This window comes from Suillus fuscotomentosus (genome assembly GCF_016647785.1).
Source record: "Suillus fuscotomentosus strain FC203 chromosome Unknown F5891scaffold_107, whole genome shotgun sequence".
NCBI classification, from domain to species: Eukaryota; Fungi; Basidiomycota; class Agaricomycetes; order Boletales; family Suillaceae; genus Suillus; species Suillus fuscotomentosus.
In genome coordinates, this window is record NW_024539619.1 from 1 (window position 1) to 18,559 (window position 18,559).

An 18,559-nucleotide genomic window follows, 5' to 3' on the forward strand; every position below is an offset into this window, starting at 1 on the left:
GTTTCTACATAGCCAAAATATTACAAAGTGCATAGCATGTTTTATCAGTCTCAAGATCCAAGTTGCTGGTGCTCCTCTAATCCAACACTCCTGTCTCTCATCTTCCCTGTTTGCCAGTTTCTTCATCTCCTGATCTTCTGCTTTGCCAGTTGGCCAGTTTCCTGTCCTCTCATTCTCAAATTTTCGAGTCTCTACATTGTCTTTTGCTCCCTTTTTAATTTTCACAACTGTTTTCTGCACAATCTCTTTTATCTCCTTGACCACATATTTCTTGTTTCATTTTAGTTTCATTGTTTACTGTATATATGTACCCTAAACAATTACAGTAGGCAAAATACTGGTGTTAATGCAGGGTGGCAGTCCAAGACTCCCACAGTGCATGGCTTGCTTCACAATGACTCCATATAATTAAATTTATACACATTGCATGCTAAAATATACAACAAGCAGGATTATGTAAGAAGAGGCCTGCACATGGTAGGAGTCCTGGACTCCCACATCTTGTACTCAGGTGGTTTGAGGCTTGCACACAGTGGGAGTCCTGGACTCCCACATTTGACACTCAGGTGGTGTGAGGCCTGTACACAGTGGGAGTCCTGGACTCCCACATTTGATACTCAGGTGATTTGAGAGGCCTACACACGGTGGGAGTCCTGGACTCCCAAATTTGACACTCAGGTGGTGTGAGGCCTGTACACAGTGGGAGTCCTGGACTCCCACATTTGATACTCAGGTGATTTGAGAGGCCTGTACACGGTGGGAGTCCTGGACTCCCACATTTGACACTCAGGTGGTGTGAGGCCTGTACACGGTGGGAGTCCTGGACTCCCACATTTGATACTCAGATGGTGTGAGGCCTGTACACAGTGGGAGTCCTGGACTCCCACATTTGATACTCAGGTGGTGTGAGGCCTGTACACGGTGGGAGTCCTGGACTCCCACATTTGATACTCAGGTGGTGTGAGGCCTGTACACGGTGGGAGTCCTAGACTCCCACATTTGATACTCAAGTGGTTTGAGGCCTGTACACGGTGGGAGTCCTGGACTCCCACATTTGATACTCAAGTGGTTTGAGGCCTGCACATGGTGGGAGTCCTGGACTTCCACATCTGATACTCAGGTGGTGTGAGGCCTGTACACGGTGGGAGTCCTGGACTTCCACATCTGATACTCAGGTAGTGTGAGGCCTGTACACGGTGGGAGTCCTGGACTCCCACATTTGATACTCAAGTGGTTTGAGGCCTGCACATGGTGGGAGTCCTGGACTTCCACATCTGATACTCAGGTGGTTTGAGGCCTGCACATGGTGGCAGTCCTGGACTCCCACATCTGAGACTCCAGTGGTGTAAGGCCTGCACATGGTGGGAGTCCAGGACTCCCACATCCATATCATGTAAACAAATGAAGTATAGAACATAGTGACAGTCCCTGCAATATAACATAACATAACATAACATAACATAACATAACATAACATAACATAACATAACATATTGTAAATCTGAGACTGTACAATGAAGTATTAAGCATGTAGTAGTGAGAGGCCTCAAACACTTTTGGTAAATGTCACATGATAAAGACATCTTCTGTAAAATGCCTTCATTTTAGAATTGTTGGAAAAGTAATAGTAGACTTGCAGATAAACAATCTATGCTATCCAAGATGTCAAATGTAAACAAAGGTTTCAAAATGAGCTATAAGTGTTTGTCCATGTGGCTACAACTAATCTTTGGAAATCTCAATGCCCAAGTGCGCTCGACAGGTGTGAGCAGCCCTTGCAAATCTTGGGAACTGGGCAAAGAAAATAAAAATCTAGGTAACTCCAAGTTTGAGAAGGAGAACTTTCATATGAGTAGTATGTAGGTCACACCCCAGTCACATCATGTGATGTTGACTGAAAGTGCTTGAGGCCTACCTTACATGATACTACTGACTGTATCTATGAGTATATAATGGATATGCATGTTGTTGAAGCCTGCACACAGTGGGAGTCCTGGACTCCCACATCTTGAACTCAGTGATTTGAGGCCTGCACACAGTGGGAGTCCTGGACTCCCACATCATATACTCAGGTTGTTTGAGGCCTGCACACGGTGGGAGTCCTGGACTCCCACATCTGATACACATGTTGTTGCAGCCTATACACAGTGGGAGTCCTGGACTCCCACATCATATACTCAGGTTGTTTGAGGCCTGCACACGGTGGGAGTCCTGGACTCCCACATTTGATACTCAGGTTGTTTGAGGCCTGCACACAGTGGGAGTCCTGGACTCCCACATTTGATACTCAGGTGATTTGAGGCCTGCACATGGTGGGAGTCCTGGACTCCCACATCTGAGTCTCAAGTGGTATGAGGCCTGCACACGGTGGGAGTCCTGGACTCCCATATCTTGTACATACCGGAGTAATAATCAAAAACTAGGAAAAATTGATCCTAGGTGGATCCTAGGGGGGCTCATAACCCTAAACATCCTGTTGGGAGGGCGGCGGAATATTAGAGGATTTCTCTGCTGAGTCAAGGACGTTCATCTCTCCCACTTACTTGTTTGCTGATGCGCTTGGCAGAGAGCGGCGGGAACATCACGTCTTTGAGCAGCTGTTGGACTCCTATCCCGGCCTTCTGGAGCGACTGAAGGATGGGTCTGAGGAGGAAATCATTCACGTTGGAGAGCTGGTACACTTTTATCTGTCCATGCAGTTCTTACTTATGATTTACAGATTGGTAGGGGAGCGGCGGGTGCCAGAGGCGACGACACAAAAACACTAAAGTCTGCGGTACTCGATTGGGTGACCCCGAAGGGTGAAGCAATACAGCCTCCTTTACATCATAACTCCAAAATCGACTGCGGTTTCAACCATCCACTTACTGGATCTCTCCTCTGTCCTGCTGGGCTGGACTGGAACGACCCTCAGTATGTTTCAGTTTGAGCTAACATCAAAAATCTGATTCCTTTTGCTCTTTGTAAACAGGACGAAGGAGAATTTGCGAAGTGGTGAAATACTGGTCTGTGGGGATCAATGGCCCATTTTCTTGTACGCCCACCACATTTATGACCCTGAAGACCCGTGGTGCGGCCTTCTCAGAAGCCGCTTACTAGTATGTGTGAGTATGCACTCGTATTCATAGAGTCCATTCACTGTATGGTATTCTATCAGGCCTACAAGCATGTTTTCACCTCTCCGAGTTCAGTTGACAGAGAGCCGAAAGCTACACGATCCGGAAACGCTCGTCTCCACGGGATGAAATCCGTCACCATCGCTTCTATTGCATACATCGCAACTCAGGTTTGTGAAGTATCCTTTTGCAACGGAGAGTTTCTAATGTACAGCTGAAGGTGCAATTCGCTTTGAGCTCATCCTCAGTGTTTTCACGGACCGACACAACAACAGACTCAGAAATGTTTTATCATAGTTTCCTCGATCTGTTAGAAGACCCTGAGGAATTCAAGGAAGTTGATGAGCTGTTGACCTTGTGGAATCGGTATTTCTATCACCCTTCACTATGTAGTTACAATGCTAATACATTGCTCAGTCAAGTTTTTCCTACCTCCTTTGCTGCCAAGAGGGCTATCAGTGTCAACAGCACCTTATTCAAGATCCGACAAAAGTGTGTTGCCCTCAAACAGGCTACAAACGTCCCTTTGTAGTCTACATGTATACAATCTTAGTACGATGTTACCCAATGATGACCTGCTGTGGCCTCTGTAAACCATCAAAGCGATCGGATGAGAACGAATATGTAATACTGCTGGAAAATAGTAGCCATTGCCATTGCATGCCGCATCTGTCTTCTTTGCAGTATTCAAGCACGCTCTGCAGGATAAGATCTGAGAAAGCCAAGATTGCATGCTATAGCTATATTTTGGCTGCATGCTGATGGTTACCAGTATCAGCGTCCTGGCGCCTTTGGCACAATGCAGCCTTTGGTTCAATGACTCTATCTGGCGACGTCATTCTGGGAGAGTTTGCGGAAAGCACATTGGTTCTCTCACGTTACATGGGAGGACTATACCTCAGCAATCAGCTGATGAAGGCACTACACCATTGTCAAGCCTCCGCACCATGGGACAAAAGTAACCCCCAACCAAAGCAATCTGGCCTTGGAAGGCTCCAGCATTTAGAGAGAGTATGCGGAGCATAATATGACAATATAAATTCTTATCGAAATTTGGTAGAATGTCAACACATCACTACTCATTGCCTGAATTGTGTAGTTAGTAGATCTGAGCAACACAGACTAGCATTACAACTACATATCTAACATCAGCGACGAGAGAGATTTTGCTGGGGGTGCAATTACAAGCTGAATCAAGGGAGCTTGGCAATACATTGTAGATGCTCACCGCCCATGGGCCGTCGGCAGTGTTGGTCCAACACAGTCCGGCCATCTAAAACTTTGTCTAACACTGAAATTTGTTGAGAGATTATGGAGAAAATAAAAACAATCAAAAGCTACATACCATCACCGGTGAAGGGCAGAGTTATAGTGTCATTGTTGCTGGTCCTACCTGCTGAGCTGAGCTGAGTCCCCAAAATATATCATTGAAGTCCCGAATATCAGATACTGAGAATCTCTAGCTTAGAGAACTCTTTGTAAATGGTTTGGTTTCGCAATTGGGAGGCAGCACACTTTGAATGATGGTTGTGAAATCTTTGAATCATGACGTCTCTGACGGTCTGGGATGGGAATGAAGTGAGACAACCGTATTTGAGTTCCAAATATTGAACATTAATATTGAATATATCATTGAAGTCCCAGTAAATCTATAATCTTACAATCAGTGATCTCTTAGCTTAAAGAACTCTTTGTAAAGGGTTGTGCAATCATGAGTTCAGTTTCACTCACAGTCTGGGATGGGAATGAAGTGAGACAATAGCAGGGAAGGTGGTGAGTTCAAACCCTGCGATGTGCAAAAAATTAAAGTGAGCAAAAAGTGTCAAATCAGGAGGTGGTCAGTTCAAACCCTGCAAGAGGCACAGAAATAAAGTGATGAGCAAAACAAGAGCAAACAGGGGAGCTGAGACTCGAGGTGAGAATTCAAAACCTGCCAGAGTTCAAACCCTGCCATGTGCAAAAAATAAAAGTCAAAACCTGCCCCAAGAGAGCAAACAAGAACAAACAAATGAGCTGAGGCAGAGTTCAAACCCTGCCATGTGCAAAAAATAAAAACCAAAAGACGACATCCAGAGGGCGAACCCAGAGGAAACAAGAAGGAAACAAGAAGGAAAAAACCCAAATGTTCAAAAAAAAAACCCAAAAAAAAAGAAAAAAAAAACCAAAAGTCTTTAGGCCCCCTCTACGAGGGCGCATATACCGATAGAGGAGTCGATACTGTCTGGCATGCATATGTGCCGCTATCAAGGACATGAAGGGGACACTGAAACGCTTCGAATGGATTGGATGCTCTACACTATTTGGGAGCTCCTCGTACTGTGTCTCTCAGTCTGGGCTGCTGTGAAACACTTCCATTACCTGCGACAACTCAGCCCATCAACAGGATCGACCATTCAGAATTGTTTCAAAGTACTGATAAGATCTCATGTGCTTTATTTTGCAAGGTGAGCTTGTAATATGATTGTGTGCTTATCCTTTTCTGCTCAAGTTCCGCACATGCTAGCTTCGTTGGTGTCTCTTGCATCGAGCTTGGTCATCTCGCTTCGGACCTCTCGGTGTGCTGACTTGTTGCTATATCTACGCGTAACCGCTGCTCATCATTTCTGTAGAATTCAAGTTCTATTGGAGCTCAGATACTCTATGGGGCTCTTCAAATTTCGTGGAGAATGCAGATGTTTGTGCTAGGACCACGCCTCATCCTTAGCATTCGAGAATATCACGCAAAGATTGTGGCCAACTCCAACGCAGAAACTAGCATGAATTCGATTGTCTTCGAAGAGCGTGTACATGTAACAACTAGCAGTACTATGTAGCGAAATGCTTGCCGAGTGGTCTGCAGGGAGGAGAAATTGGTGAAGGATCTGTCGTGTTATTTATGGTGTTTCGAAGTATATTTGAAAGATTGGTTAGGTCAACTGGCATCACAACCGGAACGGAGTAGCTACTCACATATGCTTGCACCAAGTGGTGAGCCGAAATTATGCGGAATGTTACAATGGGGAGCTCGAGCAGGGGTTCGCGGAGACGGGGTTGGCAGGAGAGCAGGGCTAGGAAGGGTGCAGGGTTGGCAAGAAAGGAGAGCTAGAGCCAGTGCGGGACCAGTGCGGGACCAGTGCAGAGACCTAGAGTGCGTAGAGACAAAGGTCAGGGTCTCAGGAGGTTCAGGGTCAGAAAGTACATAGAACGCATACACATGTTATATATAGCCAGGATGCAGAGCATCTTCATCCTCTTCAGAGTGCAAAGCTGGCGGTTTCAACGTCTAGCGACTGACACGGTCCTTGATGCCAACGGTACTTGATGCCAGATACTGAAATACGACGATAATATGTGCAAGTGCCCGACAGCTGATCCTACCTATTTTCGAAGTTTTGCACTGAAATGATGAAGAAGTGATTGCGAAGTGTGAAGCCCACCTGGCTGATATAGATGGCTCATTAGCCTGAGATGCATCTCTATCCATTCGGGCCACAGAGAAGGAAATAAATGAATACAGCGGACTCATCGCTCGACTGTAGCGAATGAGCATGACAAGCTCGAGATGAGGTCTGCTGAAGCCCCTGCTAAGCACGACCATCAAAGTAAAGCACTAACGAAACATGCATACATACACCAATTGGCATAAATCAATCGATTACAGTCGCTCCTAGGGCAGGCAAACGATCGCTTGAACGACGCGAGGTGTATTGATGGCGAGAAGTTGAGGGAAACGCGTGTTGGATTATGGACAATCCGCGTGACGGACAAAGGGACGACGACACGAACCGTGGAAACCAGATTTAGCATTCCAAGTTAGGGTTAGACCTTTTAGGTTTGTTGACGCATACCAAAATGGTCTTTGACAACGGAGTGCAAGCCACATGGGCCATCAATGCACCAAGCTTTCAAGAAGTATCACGGCCATTGTATTCTGCCCGAGAGTATATATATTAATATTAATTGATGATTTCGTGTCCTCCTGGCCAGTTCATTTTGATATATATGGATCTTCTTCATTACTCAAAACACTAATTTCTAGCTACCCGGACATGGTTTTATGCTACCCCGTCATATCATTCTCTATTGTTCTACTCCTCCGCTCATTTTATTGCCTTTCGGCAGAACTTTGTCACGCTCGTGTCACACAATCTGGTCCTGGCACGTCGGGGCTTCTGCCGGATGATGGGTACGTTCTGGCCGCGCAGTTCCGCCGTCACCCAGTTGCTTCATCCAGCGTTGGTCACATCCAGCTGTAATCAAATCGGCACCATTCTTCCTACGTGTTTATAAGAGATGCAACCCCACATGTTGCGTTATCTCCCTCCCCTCAAGATGCCCACTCTCAGCGATCCAAAAACGGTTGACGCCGTCGTCATGATCGATGACGTGCCCGCTGGTGTCCGCTGTCATACTCGTGATGACCTTGAGAGGAGATTACTGAGGAAGCTTGATTTGCGCATGTCCATAATACTGATTTTATATGCCTTGAACTTAGTGAGTCTGAGGTCTAAGGTCTTTGCAAACTCTATTTTGATCTCACTGTGCACCCTAGATTGACAGAACCAATATTAGGTGCGTGACATACTGTCGTACTTGCACGAATCTTATGAAATCTGTAGCAACGCTCGGTTACAGGGTTTTGAGAAAGACCTGCACTTGCATGGAGAACAATACGCCACAACTTTGTCCATCCTATCTGTTGGATACATTACAATGCAAGTGCCAGGGTGAGTTTCGTCCTTCATCGAGAGACAACCGAACGTAATTTTTTTTCAGGAATATGATCCTACACTGGCTGGAGAGACCTTCTGTCATCCTTCCGTGCTGTATGTTAGTATGGGGTACAATATCAATATTATCAGGTTTGTCGACACAAATCGTTCATGAAGATGGCTGCTGACTATACTCAGGGACCACAACAAAGTACACTTCCTTGTTTTGCATCGTTCAGATCCTATTTCTGATAGTTTGACTCAAGTTATACTGGGATTGTTGTCGCCCGCTTCTTTCTTGGCCTTGCTGAAGCTCCCTTCTTCCCCGGTGTCGTATTTCTTGTATCTAAATGGTACAAGCGAGACGAGGTTGCCTTGAGAATAGCTCTCGTTTCTAGTGGAATTTTCCTCAGCGCTGCGTTCGGATCGCTGCTTGCATCTGGTATACTTCATAACATGCAGGACAAACTTGGTCAAGCCGCATGGAGGCAGGTGGCGATCGTTTCTATCGCTCCTTGAAGCTGAATGATCTGTAGATGGTTATTTTACATCGAAGGCGGCATCACCATCTCGGTCGCTATTTGCGCGATGTTCATACTCCCTGATTTCCCGTACAACACCAGGTGGTTCACCTCGGAGGAAAGAGAACTCGCTATCTCTCGCCTCGCAGAAGATGGCCATGATAATGCTGACAGACTTGGGAAACAGACGACCATGCAAGGACTGCGGGATGCCGTGTCTGACTGGAAGGTATGGTTCTTTGCATTTGCAACTATGTTCCAGATATTGGGGCAGTCTTTCACCGGTTACTTCCCAACGCTGTGCGCGACACTGGGATATGACGCGACTGTAACGCTGTTGCTTTGCGCTCCTCCGTGGGTGTTCGGGGGTATGATCGCATTTGCTCTTACATGGTTAGTTAATCATTTCTATCGCAAAGTCGCATCTCACAGGGACCAGGTACTCTGACAAGAAGAAAAAGCGTTACCAATGCTTCATGGTCTCCAATACACTCTGCATCCTTGCATTCATCATATCAATCTCTACGATGGACAAGGCTGCGCGCTATATTTCACTGTAAGTGGTATCACCATTCGTGGGGCGTCAGTCTTGTACTCAGAAATATACAGGTTCCTGATGGCTCAAGTCATCAGTGGATACTTGCTGCTCTTTGGATGGATCAGCAATACTTTCTCTAGAGAACCTGCAAAGCGCGCCATTGCTATCGCTCTGATGAACGCACTGGGGCAGACAGGCAGTGTTATTGGAGCGTCAGTGACGCTGTTACCGGTCTCTTGCTCTCGCTAACTATTCACTACACTGTTCGCATAGGTACATATGGCCGTCGAGCTGGGGCCCGACATATCGTTATTCCTATGCTATCTGCATCGCTGCACTCGGAGTGTCGACAGGGATGTTTGGTGGTATGTATTTGTATCTGAAGCACTTGAACGAGCAGATCGAGAGGAACGAGCAGGATGCGAACGATATCAATGAGCTTCGAGATCCGATTGGTTTTAGATATCTGGTGTGGTTGAAAACTGACATATTGATACTTCTGACAGTACCACTTATACCGACTCGCTCTTATTTATCCGGACAATCATAAATTCAGGCTCTGTGCTAGGTATAACATTGACAAGTCATCAAAGAATCAAATGGTACGCCCGATATTACAAACAATAAAATTGTTGTGACGTGTGCGAGGACGGAAATGACTAAGAACTCACGCATCTCGGCGACTCGACCAGTGCGTTCGATGTGCCATGCGGCTCAAATCAAGCTCAGGATATCCCCTGGGTATCACCGATGAAGTCCAAGGAGTATAGCATGTCGCGAAGCAGGAGGTACCCAGAAAAGGAGTCGATAATTGGGTCCCATCATCCATGCATCAGCCTGCAGCAAGAAAGAGTTTGGATTAGAATCATGATATGAGGCAGATTTGAGCAAGTCAGCGGGGTTAGGCAGTGCATGTCCCAGACTGGAAGAAAAGGAAATGGGTGCTTTGATGCAGCGAAGATGCAAGTATATCTGAAAGGTCTAGGTAAACCTTTTTTTTGTTGCATTACTACTGGAACGAAGTAGCTACTCACCTATGCTTACACCAAGTGGTAAGCTGAAATTATGTAGCAATTAACGCGGACCTTGATGCTAGATATTGAAATGCAATGATGATTAGTGCAAGTGCCCAGACAGCTGATAGCTCGTGAGTCTGAGATGCATTTTCATCCATCCGGGCCATGGAGAAGGAAAATGAATGAATCGCGCAGACTCGTGACTCGAAAAATGAGCATGGCAAGGAGATAAGATCTGCTGAGCGTGGAATTAGAAAATCAAAGCTTCAAGTCAGAAGGCCTCAAGCGTACCTATCAAACTACCAATGAGGCCTTCAGCCACGATATTTTGTCGGAGCCTCTGCCAAGCACGACCATTTGCCTTAGAGTAAGGCACCAAACGAGATACAGACATGCACGCGTGCAGGGAAACGGGGAAACGGGGAGAAATTTCAACAATAACGACCAATAAGGAAAACGACTTGTGGGTGCCGGTGACCGGTGATATCGATGGCGGGAAGTTGTCTTTGAAAGAAGGATAGCCTAGAATAAATCCCGGGTTAGATCAGGCGGTCAGAAATGATATCCTACTAGGATGACGACATGAACGATAGCGGAACAATGAACGTACTAGTATGTTAGCATTCCAAGTTTTTTATCGAGGGAAACATACATGTTTGGTTCAAGGCGTGCCTGGGAGGCCAATAGTCCCCTCGCTGATGGTCCTTCTCCACAAGGTCTAACTATAAGTCGAGCCCTTTCTGTCGAATGGCTAGGGGTTGTGCATGAGAGCGTAGCAGAACGGGTCAGACACATGATTCAAACATATTGAGTGTAAGAAGAGACTTACGGGGTGAGTATGTGCATGGCAGGGAGATGACAAGTGCTGAGTGCTGAGTAGAGAAGAGATTTCGGGGCTTTAAGTCGAAAGGCATCAAGCGCACCTGGGAAGTATCAGTGAGGCGCCAACCACGATATTCTGATATACGTACTTGGACCAAATCGCACTGGCTCTGTCATGCAGTGCCCGAGCAAAGCAAAAGAAGAAGCGACCTGAGCGAGTCCGACACCACAGATGAGTGATGTTGCGTCTGATCAGCCAGAAGGCCTAGAAAGTAGGGAGTTGATAACCTGGAGACTGTCTGATTGAACCAACTCAACGCTAACAATTGTCTGTGGTCCAGCACGATTCAACAATGTAGAGTATGATGATTTCGAGAGACTTAGGCTTGAGTATTTACCTCTGCCATAGATGCGCATGGCAAGGAGATGAGGTGTAGTGAGCAGAGAGTAAATTGCACTGACAAAGTATCCTGACTGTCTGGGCAAAAAAAAGTGAGAAGCGAGAATGGTTGTACAAGCACAGACAGCTAATAACACATCGGTCCGCTGAATAATGCATCTGGGCCAGGCATATGGAACACAATGCAAAAGTGCTGTGAATCAGAAAGTAAAACTAGCGTGCCTGAGCTCAGACAGCTGATAGCTCGAGAATGATGATTTCCCTGGTTATCGACTGTCTGAGCACAAACAACGAAGAAAAGGAAGTCGGTGATTTTAGAATTTTGCGTCGTGTTTCTATTCAGGTCCTTGTGATCTGTTGATACGCGTAAAGAAAGTATCAAGTCTGTCAGCATGCATCGAACCAGATCATGACATGGACTCAACTGTTGACGCCATCGTTATTCATCACTGTCGACCTGAGTAGCATGTCAGTTCAGACAGCTGGTCATGCAACAATCCTGCTCAGCCATCCGAGCCAGTCAGCGAACGCGGGCGATGGAGAACAAGAGGTTTTTTAAAAAAATAAAGATTCGCAAAAGCCCAGATGGCCGATGAAGCAATGGTTCTTCATCGAGATCACAATTTCCCTATCGTCCATCTGGGATATCCGTATAGATGGACTATGGGAGAAAAGTGGGTCGCAGGGAGTCAGAGCATATCCTAGACGACAGCCCATAAAAATGCTTACCCTGAGCGTTGAAATACGTGACAGATGGGCTGATCGTTCTTGGGTGGGGTCGGGGCAAGTATAGGTCTAGACGTGGACCAACAATTAAGCGAGTACCACGACAGGGACCAAGGGAGGAGTGTTCAAGACTGGGAAACGTATGACCGAACAAGCACCTCTTTGTGCACGGGGAGTCTGAAAGAATCATTATCATGTCGACTCCCTACAAAAAAGGTAGAGAATGAACGTACGTACGTGGCTCCAATTCCGATGGTGCTGAGAGGTGCAAGATTATTTGAAAGTATAATAATGCTACGCTCGAGGTCAGCGGACGAATAAACACTGATAGATCGACAGTCAGGCTAGCATATGTCGCCGATAGTAGTGGGACAGGGTAATAACTTACAGCTAGTCAAAACCAGACACCCTACACAAGCCGTCTCCAACAGCCGTACCAAATCTTTCGGGGTGCAAACTCCATACATTGGAAGGCAAGTTGTCAATTAGACGTTTTGGAGCGGGTGAAAAGGTTTGAAAGATCTTCGTAGCGTACAAGAGCATTGGAAGTCCAACTGAGCACAGTAGTTGTTGAGCACAGTAGTTGTTGAGCGTCGGTAGCTTGTGTTCATTTTTCGACCTTCGGCAAACACCGAAGGTACATCAGTGAATTGGGCAGCTTCGCCATGGCAAGGGGTAAAACGGTCCCCCTTGCCATGACCAATTTTCCCGCCTTCTGGTGAACTTCTTGCCATCGCAACATCCAGGAATATCCAAATTTATAATCCAGGCACAAGGGAAGAAGTTGCATCTTTGACAGGTCTCACGCAATCAAGGGACCTGTCACTCGCGTGGACGCCCGATGGCACACGCCTTCTTCCAGGAGGTAATCGAAATGATCCGTAGTACCATACAAGAGTGGGACACATCAACCTGGCAGCAGGTCGGTCATGCCTACGAAGGCCACACTGACACTATCCACGCCATTGCCATTCATCCCGCTGGCACCCTCGTTGCTTCTGCATCTCATTACAACCATGTTCGTCTCTGGCGGCTCTCAGATCAACGAACTATCGCCGTATTCCAGCGTTCATCCGCCATGGAATGTGTCACATTCTCTGTGGACGGTAAGCACATCCTCAGTGGAGGTAGGTGGAGATAGCAAGATCTCGAAGCGGGCAATACCAAAGGACGCTCCTTCAAAGGCGAGTTTCCATTTCTGACTCTCATTGTACAATTCGAGCATCCTTCGTACAGATCCTTGACACCACAACAGCCTGCGATGCATGTCTAACTGGGGACTTGTCTATCGCTGAAGAGCTCCTCACCCAACAGATCCACATCAACGCCGACGACTTTCTTTTCTTCATATGCCAATTGTTCGTTCGTAATGGCCCGGATGCACAATTTAGACCACGCCCTTGAGGATGCAATCAAGGTGAGATGGACCCACCAATCATTGTCCTCTTACGAGAGGCTAACTTTCATTCGTGACATAGTCAATCAACATTAGTCCGTCATTGATAGATTGATAGGCTTCATCTCCAAAGGCCTCGCTCTCTGCGGGAAAGGTCGCACCCAGGAAGCAAGGGTAGCATTCGACGTCGCATCCATGTTCACCAACCATGATTCAGAAATCAACCAATTTCTTCTCTTGATCAAGGTGCATTTAATTCGTTTCCCGTGTTATCTGCTTCATCTGGTATTCCAGGCCATCGCACTATTTAATGCAGATCAACACGAAGAAGCGATGGTGCTCATCAAAGACCTGGCTGCCGCTTGTCCCAATGTCGACCCTCTTGCGCGTCGTGTCGTGAAAGTGAGTGTCATATGGCCACACTCGGTCATTAATCCTGATCTTTTCAACTCGCACAATAGACATATCTACGTGTTCAGCTCGGAATAAAAGTTTTTGATAGCGCGCATCACGACGAAGCCGCTGATCACTTCACTGCCGCTGTTAACTATTGGGAGAGCGTAATCGTACTCCGTACGGGCGATACGGGCGATCTTCAGGAAGTGATCGTTCGCGGTCGTCCACGCTCTCCGTTGCTCGCCTGCCCCGTAGCCATATAGCACCACGACTGGGCCCTTCGTCTTCATTCTCCTTGCTCGACTCGTTTCCATAATCGCTATCATGATCATCAAGATTGTCCCCCCGTACATCACACTCATCGTCCAACCAGTCTTCAACTGCACGCTCAAGCCTGTCAGGGGCGTTTATATCGACAACCAAGAGATATTGTTCTTCTGGAATCTCTACAGTTTGTTGGATTTTTTGAAGGCGCGCATTTTCTTCCTTCAGAGCCTCGTATTTTCCTTTGTATTTGTCGTACTGCCAGTGCGAGGTAATTCAACAATACTTGCTGGAATGCAGGTATATGCTTACCGCCACTTTGTTTCTGTGCGCACGATGCTCAAACTCTCTTGCCCTCTCTGCCAACTCTTTCAATCCTTCGTCTAGTTCTTCTTTCTCCTTTCGTGCATTTCGCGCATCTCTTTGTGCAGTCTTACAATTTTCCCTCCACGTCTGCTCGGTACTCTCAGCGACTGCGCATTTCTTTTGCAGCACAGCAATTGAGCGCTCGACTTTGCGGCGCTCATTCTCATGAGTCGTGCATGTGCTTTTGAGGTCAGCATGCTGCGCCTGAAGAAGGTCGTGCTCCCTTTGCAGCTCCTGATGCTGATCGTCCAGCTCATCGCGTTCCTTGTAATTAATACTACACATGTATATGTGAGGGTATCTATCCAGGAACACCTCTCACAACCCATGACATCTCTCGCGCCACCCCCGGCTTTTGATAAAGCCTATGAATGTCAGTGCATAGATTCATCCACAAAATAGGAAAATCATCTTTTAGTGCAGTGAGGTGCCTTCGGGCTTGTGTTGCTACTTCATCAAAGTGAATGATGGTGCCGATATCCATGTGTCTTGGAGAATTAAAGTGGACTCCGCATTCTACTTCCTCCACCGCTTTAATAATCTTAAGTTATTGAGGGTCATTTCTAAACAATAGTAACAAAACGTTGCTCACCTGTACCACGGCGGATGATGCATCAGCAATCAGGTATCCTCCTCCAGAAGGACGATCAAGAATATTGGGTCTAGAATCACCAAACAACACTGCATGCATCACCCGTCGAAGCACCTCATCTCCGATGACGCCCTGGTGAAAGTGTTAAGGACAATGAATTTCAGTCCTATAATTCACTTACGTCTTTGAGAGTCAAGTAAGGTGCAGTCTCTAGAAGGCCAGCTATCTGGTCCAGACCGTCCGGCAAGTGACAGTGGTGTAAGTTGTACGTCTCTCTTACAAGAACCCTTGCCTCTTTGAGAGCCAGACTCTCGTTCCTCAAGTCAACCAGAAACGCTGAGTTTTGTGAGCGCTCCGCCCATTGATGATCCAGACTGCCTAACCCATAGAAGGCATGCAATGCCTGACTGGAGGCCATGCATTTGCGAGCCTGTTCAAGTGTCATTCCAAAAGCGAAGGGAACATGATCAGACCGTCCATAATGAGTGTTGCCTGTCTTTCTTGTGTGTTGGGCCTGGCGATCCACCATAGAGTCATCTGAGGGTCCGACGTGGGAAAGAGCTGGGAAGAACTGATCGTACATAGCGGATATCACGTTTCGCAGAAGCCCGCATGATAAGAGAATAGGGAGAGAGGACGTGTGGATCTGCAGTAAATTATTCACATCGCTTCCGTTCCAAACTCGGGGAAATTCAAGGCGAGTAGTAGGAAAGGTATGAGCAAAGATATGAGTCCTGTGATCGTCGTTGACATAATGAAGAAGGCCTGTGATGTGAATGACACTAGGCCGTATGATTGCAAGGTAGAACAGAATAAGTGGGGCGAGACTGGCAGGAAAGGCCCACAGCCACTCTTCTAAGACCTGGTTGAGTTGTCTGGCCGCCGGGTGACCTATAACAAGTTCAGAGCCTAAAAGATAGAGATTACGAGGGATATCAGTCTTGCTATCTGAATGAAATTGAAAGGACCGAAATTGCCAGTGTAGGGGAGGTATCCCGCACGTCAGGAGAAAGGCGACCAGAATTTGTCCAAGAATTTGCTTGTCAAAGGCCAGCCACTTTCTGGCGGCCTGCTCACTAATCACGGAAGGCGAAAGCATAATATGATGCTTGGGTTCTTCTGGGTCTGATAGATGTTGTAACATGGCATCCAACAGTGGCTGCATAAGAATACGGTTGGAAGGCTGGAGGAAAATGGCGTCGGGACTAGTGAGGTCGTCAACCAACTGGCTCGAAAGGCCACGAAACTGTCGAAGAAGATCGTTGCAACCATGCGGTAAGCACTGGACTATCTGATCCGATATATTTTCTATCGTGGTCTTGGCTAATACCCCAAGATCTGCAAACAGGATACTCTGGGAGATGTCGTCGCCGTCTCGCATCATAACGGCAGTGCCGTCTTCAGTGAAGAAAAAGCCATAGTTTCGTTTCTCTTTGAATGACGTCGACCTTGAATGGAACCAGGCAGTCTTGATTTGGTTGTAAGGCGTGGCAAACGAGGGATGGCTGGCAAGTAAGGGCTGAACGTAGTGTGAATTCTCCGCCAGAATGCTGAGGCCATGCAGGTAAGTATAATCCCGGATGTGGAAGCAGCACACAACAGCCTACCTTAAGACCGAGATTGACCCGGGACTGCGATCTACCTGAGCAGCAAAGTTTGATGGACATCGTTGAACTGGCAGAGAAGACTGCGGGTCATAATATGTGTCTGAATATGTCACTCATATTAGTGTACTGTATGGCATCCCTAGTGTGCGCCTCACCTAGGTTCTCTGCAGTGTCGCCGTTTAGATAGTAAGAATGAAAGGTTTCTTCTTTTTCAAAGTCCCATTCGCTTTCGGCTTCATGCGGTAGCATAGACTCTCCCTTCTCTGCATCTATACCATCATCGTGACCATCTACCCATTCCTCCTCTGCTTCCCGGAACTGTATCACCATACTATCAGCGCCTTCCTCTTCATTTGTAGCAGCGGCTGGCTCCTTCATAGGCTGAGACGCCTCACCTGTATCCGGTACAGGATCCCTGGTGAAATTATCTAAATCAAAGGGGATGAAACGTTGATGGCCGTGGTCCTCAAGCCGAGCAGAGTGAATGATGACGGTATAAAAGTTGTGCTGCAGAATACTACAAGTCCTGGCAGTGGTAGAAGCAAGTAGAAAGCCGCCATTGTCAGCCAGCGAGCCGATGCACAGGGTGTAGTCTGTTGGGCACGCCATCGTTTCTAGGTTCGTAAATTTGTGCTTGACGAGGGTCACGAGCAGTTGATGCAGAAGTTGGAGAGTCGCAGCAGGACGGAGAATCTTGGTTTGAATGAGGTAGTGGTAGAGCATATTGGCGGCGTACTCCTGGGCCAGACTCCGTCTGACATAAAGAGCGCCGAATGGCGCCAAGGCCCCGGTCTGCTCTGCGTGGATCCATCTGATCAGCATACAGATGCAGCGAGACAAAGGTCTGGAGTAGGTATAGTAGGAGACTCGGCTCAATGATCTGAAGTGCGCCTTGGTGCTGAGTAGACTATGAGCTATGCATAAACAAAGATGGGGAGTACTCACTTCATTGTTATGGCTTGGCGAAACTGCCCATCATTTTTGGAAGATAGATAGGTCTGGACGTCCACAATATATGCCCTGTAGAGCTTGCGAACGGTAATGAGGCCGAGCTCAAGCTGCCTTTCCGCTCCCTCGAAAGTCAGGGCCTCTTTCTTCGTTTTAAGTCTAACCAACCCAAGAAGAACGCCTGGTTGCAGGCCCAGGCTAGCAATAAACTTCTGCCACCCAAGGTCTGTCAGGTATTGACTATGGACAGAAACCATATGTCGGATGCGAGAGGACCTCACAACAACAACAGCTTGCGCTGAGGATGCAGGGGCATAGTCTTTGATAAAAGGCCAGACCACCAAAGACAGCGGGTCTTCACCACTGACAATCTTGCGAAATGGACGGTAGATCCATTTCAGTTCGAAGACCCCAGCCAGATAAGTATCGGCGTTGTCAGGGTGTGCTGCAGCGATGTGTTTTCTGGTGGGAGCTTGCTGACCCTTGGTGGAATATTTCCCTGCTGGTATGGTATACCAATGACGACAGCCCAGGTGCGGACAACGAGACGACCACTCTGACTGAAGACCCGGGATGGGCTCAGATAAGTCACTAAGGGGGGTGGGACAGGGTGTTGTTGACGTGAGGTGGTGGCTGTTAAGCAGATGGGTCACCAGAAGTGATTTGATTGTTGAAGGCGTCCGATTTCTTAACTTCTGTCGGTGGTGGAGGTGCTCCATGTGAACTAACATGTGAGCAGCAGGCACAAGACTAGAGGTAACGGCACAGACAAAACCATACTGCCCAAAAGACATTCCTACTCCAGCTAACAAGGGACAGATGGTGGTAGGGGCCGAAAATAGTGGATTTGACGCGGGGTGCACTGGAGTATGCGATCGTTCGCAGCACACAGCGGACTGTCCATTGGACAACCAGATTTCAAGTGGACCATTGAAATCATCCGAGTCCAAGTCAGAGCTAGAATTACCAGGTGCTTCCAGATGAGCCCGCTTGGAGGCCCTGTCACGAGGGTATGCATCGTTGCGCCGTTTGCGCGTCATAGTGGGCTCAGAAATAAGCTCAGGAGAGTAGAAAGTTAGAAAATGTGCGACGACTTGCCATGATACCGTAAGAGCGAAAGTTTTGAAAGTTTCGGCGATTCAATTAATTAATCTATTAGT

The 18,559-nt window shown here is 47.3% G+C and overlaps 4 protein-coding genes across 4 annotated transcripts; 3 read left to right on the top strand and 1 right to left on the bottom strand.

The window, feature by feature from the left end:
- Positions 1-1,689: 1,689 nt before the first annotated feature.
- On the top strand, positions 1,690-3,648 carry F5891DRAFT_1196751 (uncharacterized protein; the record flags this gene model as incomplete). Its single annotated transcript, XM_041368353.1, has 7 exons — positions 1,690-1,859; positions 2,567-2,675; positions 2,720-2,913; positions 2,972-3,098; positions 3,158-3,286; positions 3,337-3,482; positions 3,534-3,648. 7 exons carry the CDS (start codon positions 1,690-1,692, stop codon positions 3,646-3,648), a joined length of 990 nt encoding a protein of 329 aa, XP_041218705.1.
- A 3,310-nt stretch (positions 3,649-6,958) lies between these two features.
- Positions 6,959-9,467, top strand: F5891DRAFT_1282213 (major facilitator superfamily domain-containing protein). The gene is made up of 10 exons (XM_041370523.1): positions 6,959-7,589; positions 7,648-7,667; positions 7,715-7,822; positions 7,872-7,957; positions 8,006-8,017; positions 8,073-8,295; positions 8,344-8,721; positions 8,768-8,884; positions 8,938-9,078; positions 9,140-9,467. The coding sequence occupies exons 1-10, from the start codon at positions 7,389-7,391 to the stop codon at positions 9,414-9,416; spliced, it is 1,563 nt and encodes a 520-aa protein (XP_041218706.1). The 5' UTR covers positions 6,959-7,388; the 3' UTR covers positions 9,417-9,467.
- Positions 9,468-12,671: 3,204 nt separating this feature from the next.
- On the top strand, positions 12,672-13,715 carry F5891DRAFT_1208096 (uncharacterized protein; the record flags this gene model as incomplete). Its single annotated transcript, XM_041369092.1, has 3 exons — positions 12,672-12,957; positions 13,345-13,472; positions 13,521-13,715. The coding sequence occupies 3 exons, from the start codon at positions 12,672-12,674 to the stop codon at positions 13,713-13,715; spliced, it is 609 nt and encodes a 202-aa protein (XP_041218707.1).
- A 54-nt stretch (positions 13,716-13,769) lies between these two features.
- F5891DRAFT_1208098 (uncharacterized protein) lies at positions 13,770-18,439 on the bottom strand (the record flags this gene model as incomplete). The annotated part of the gene is made up of 8 exons (XM_041369093.1): positions 13,770-14,144; positions 14,199-14,516; positions 14,575-14,793; positions 14,845-14,976; positions 15,026-16,394; positions 16,452-16,551; positions 16,607-17,349; positions 17,397-18,439. 8 exons carry the CDS (start codon positions 18,437-18,439, stop codon positions 13,770-13,772), a joined length of 4,299 nt encoding a protein of 1,432 aa, XP_041218708.1.
- Positions 18,440-18,559: the final 120 nt, after the last annotated feature.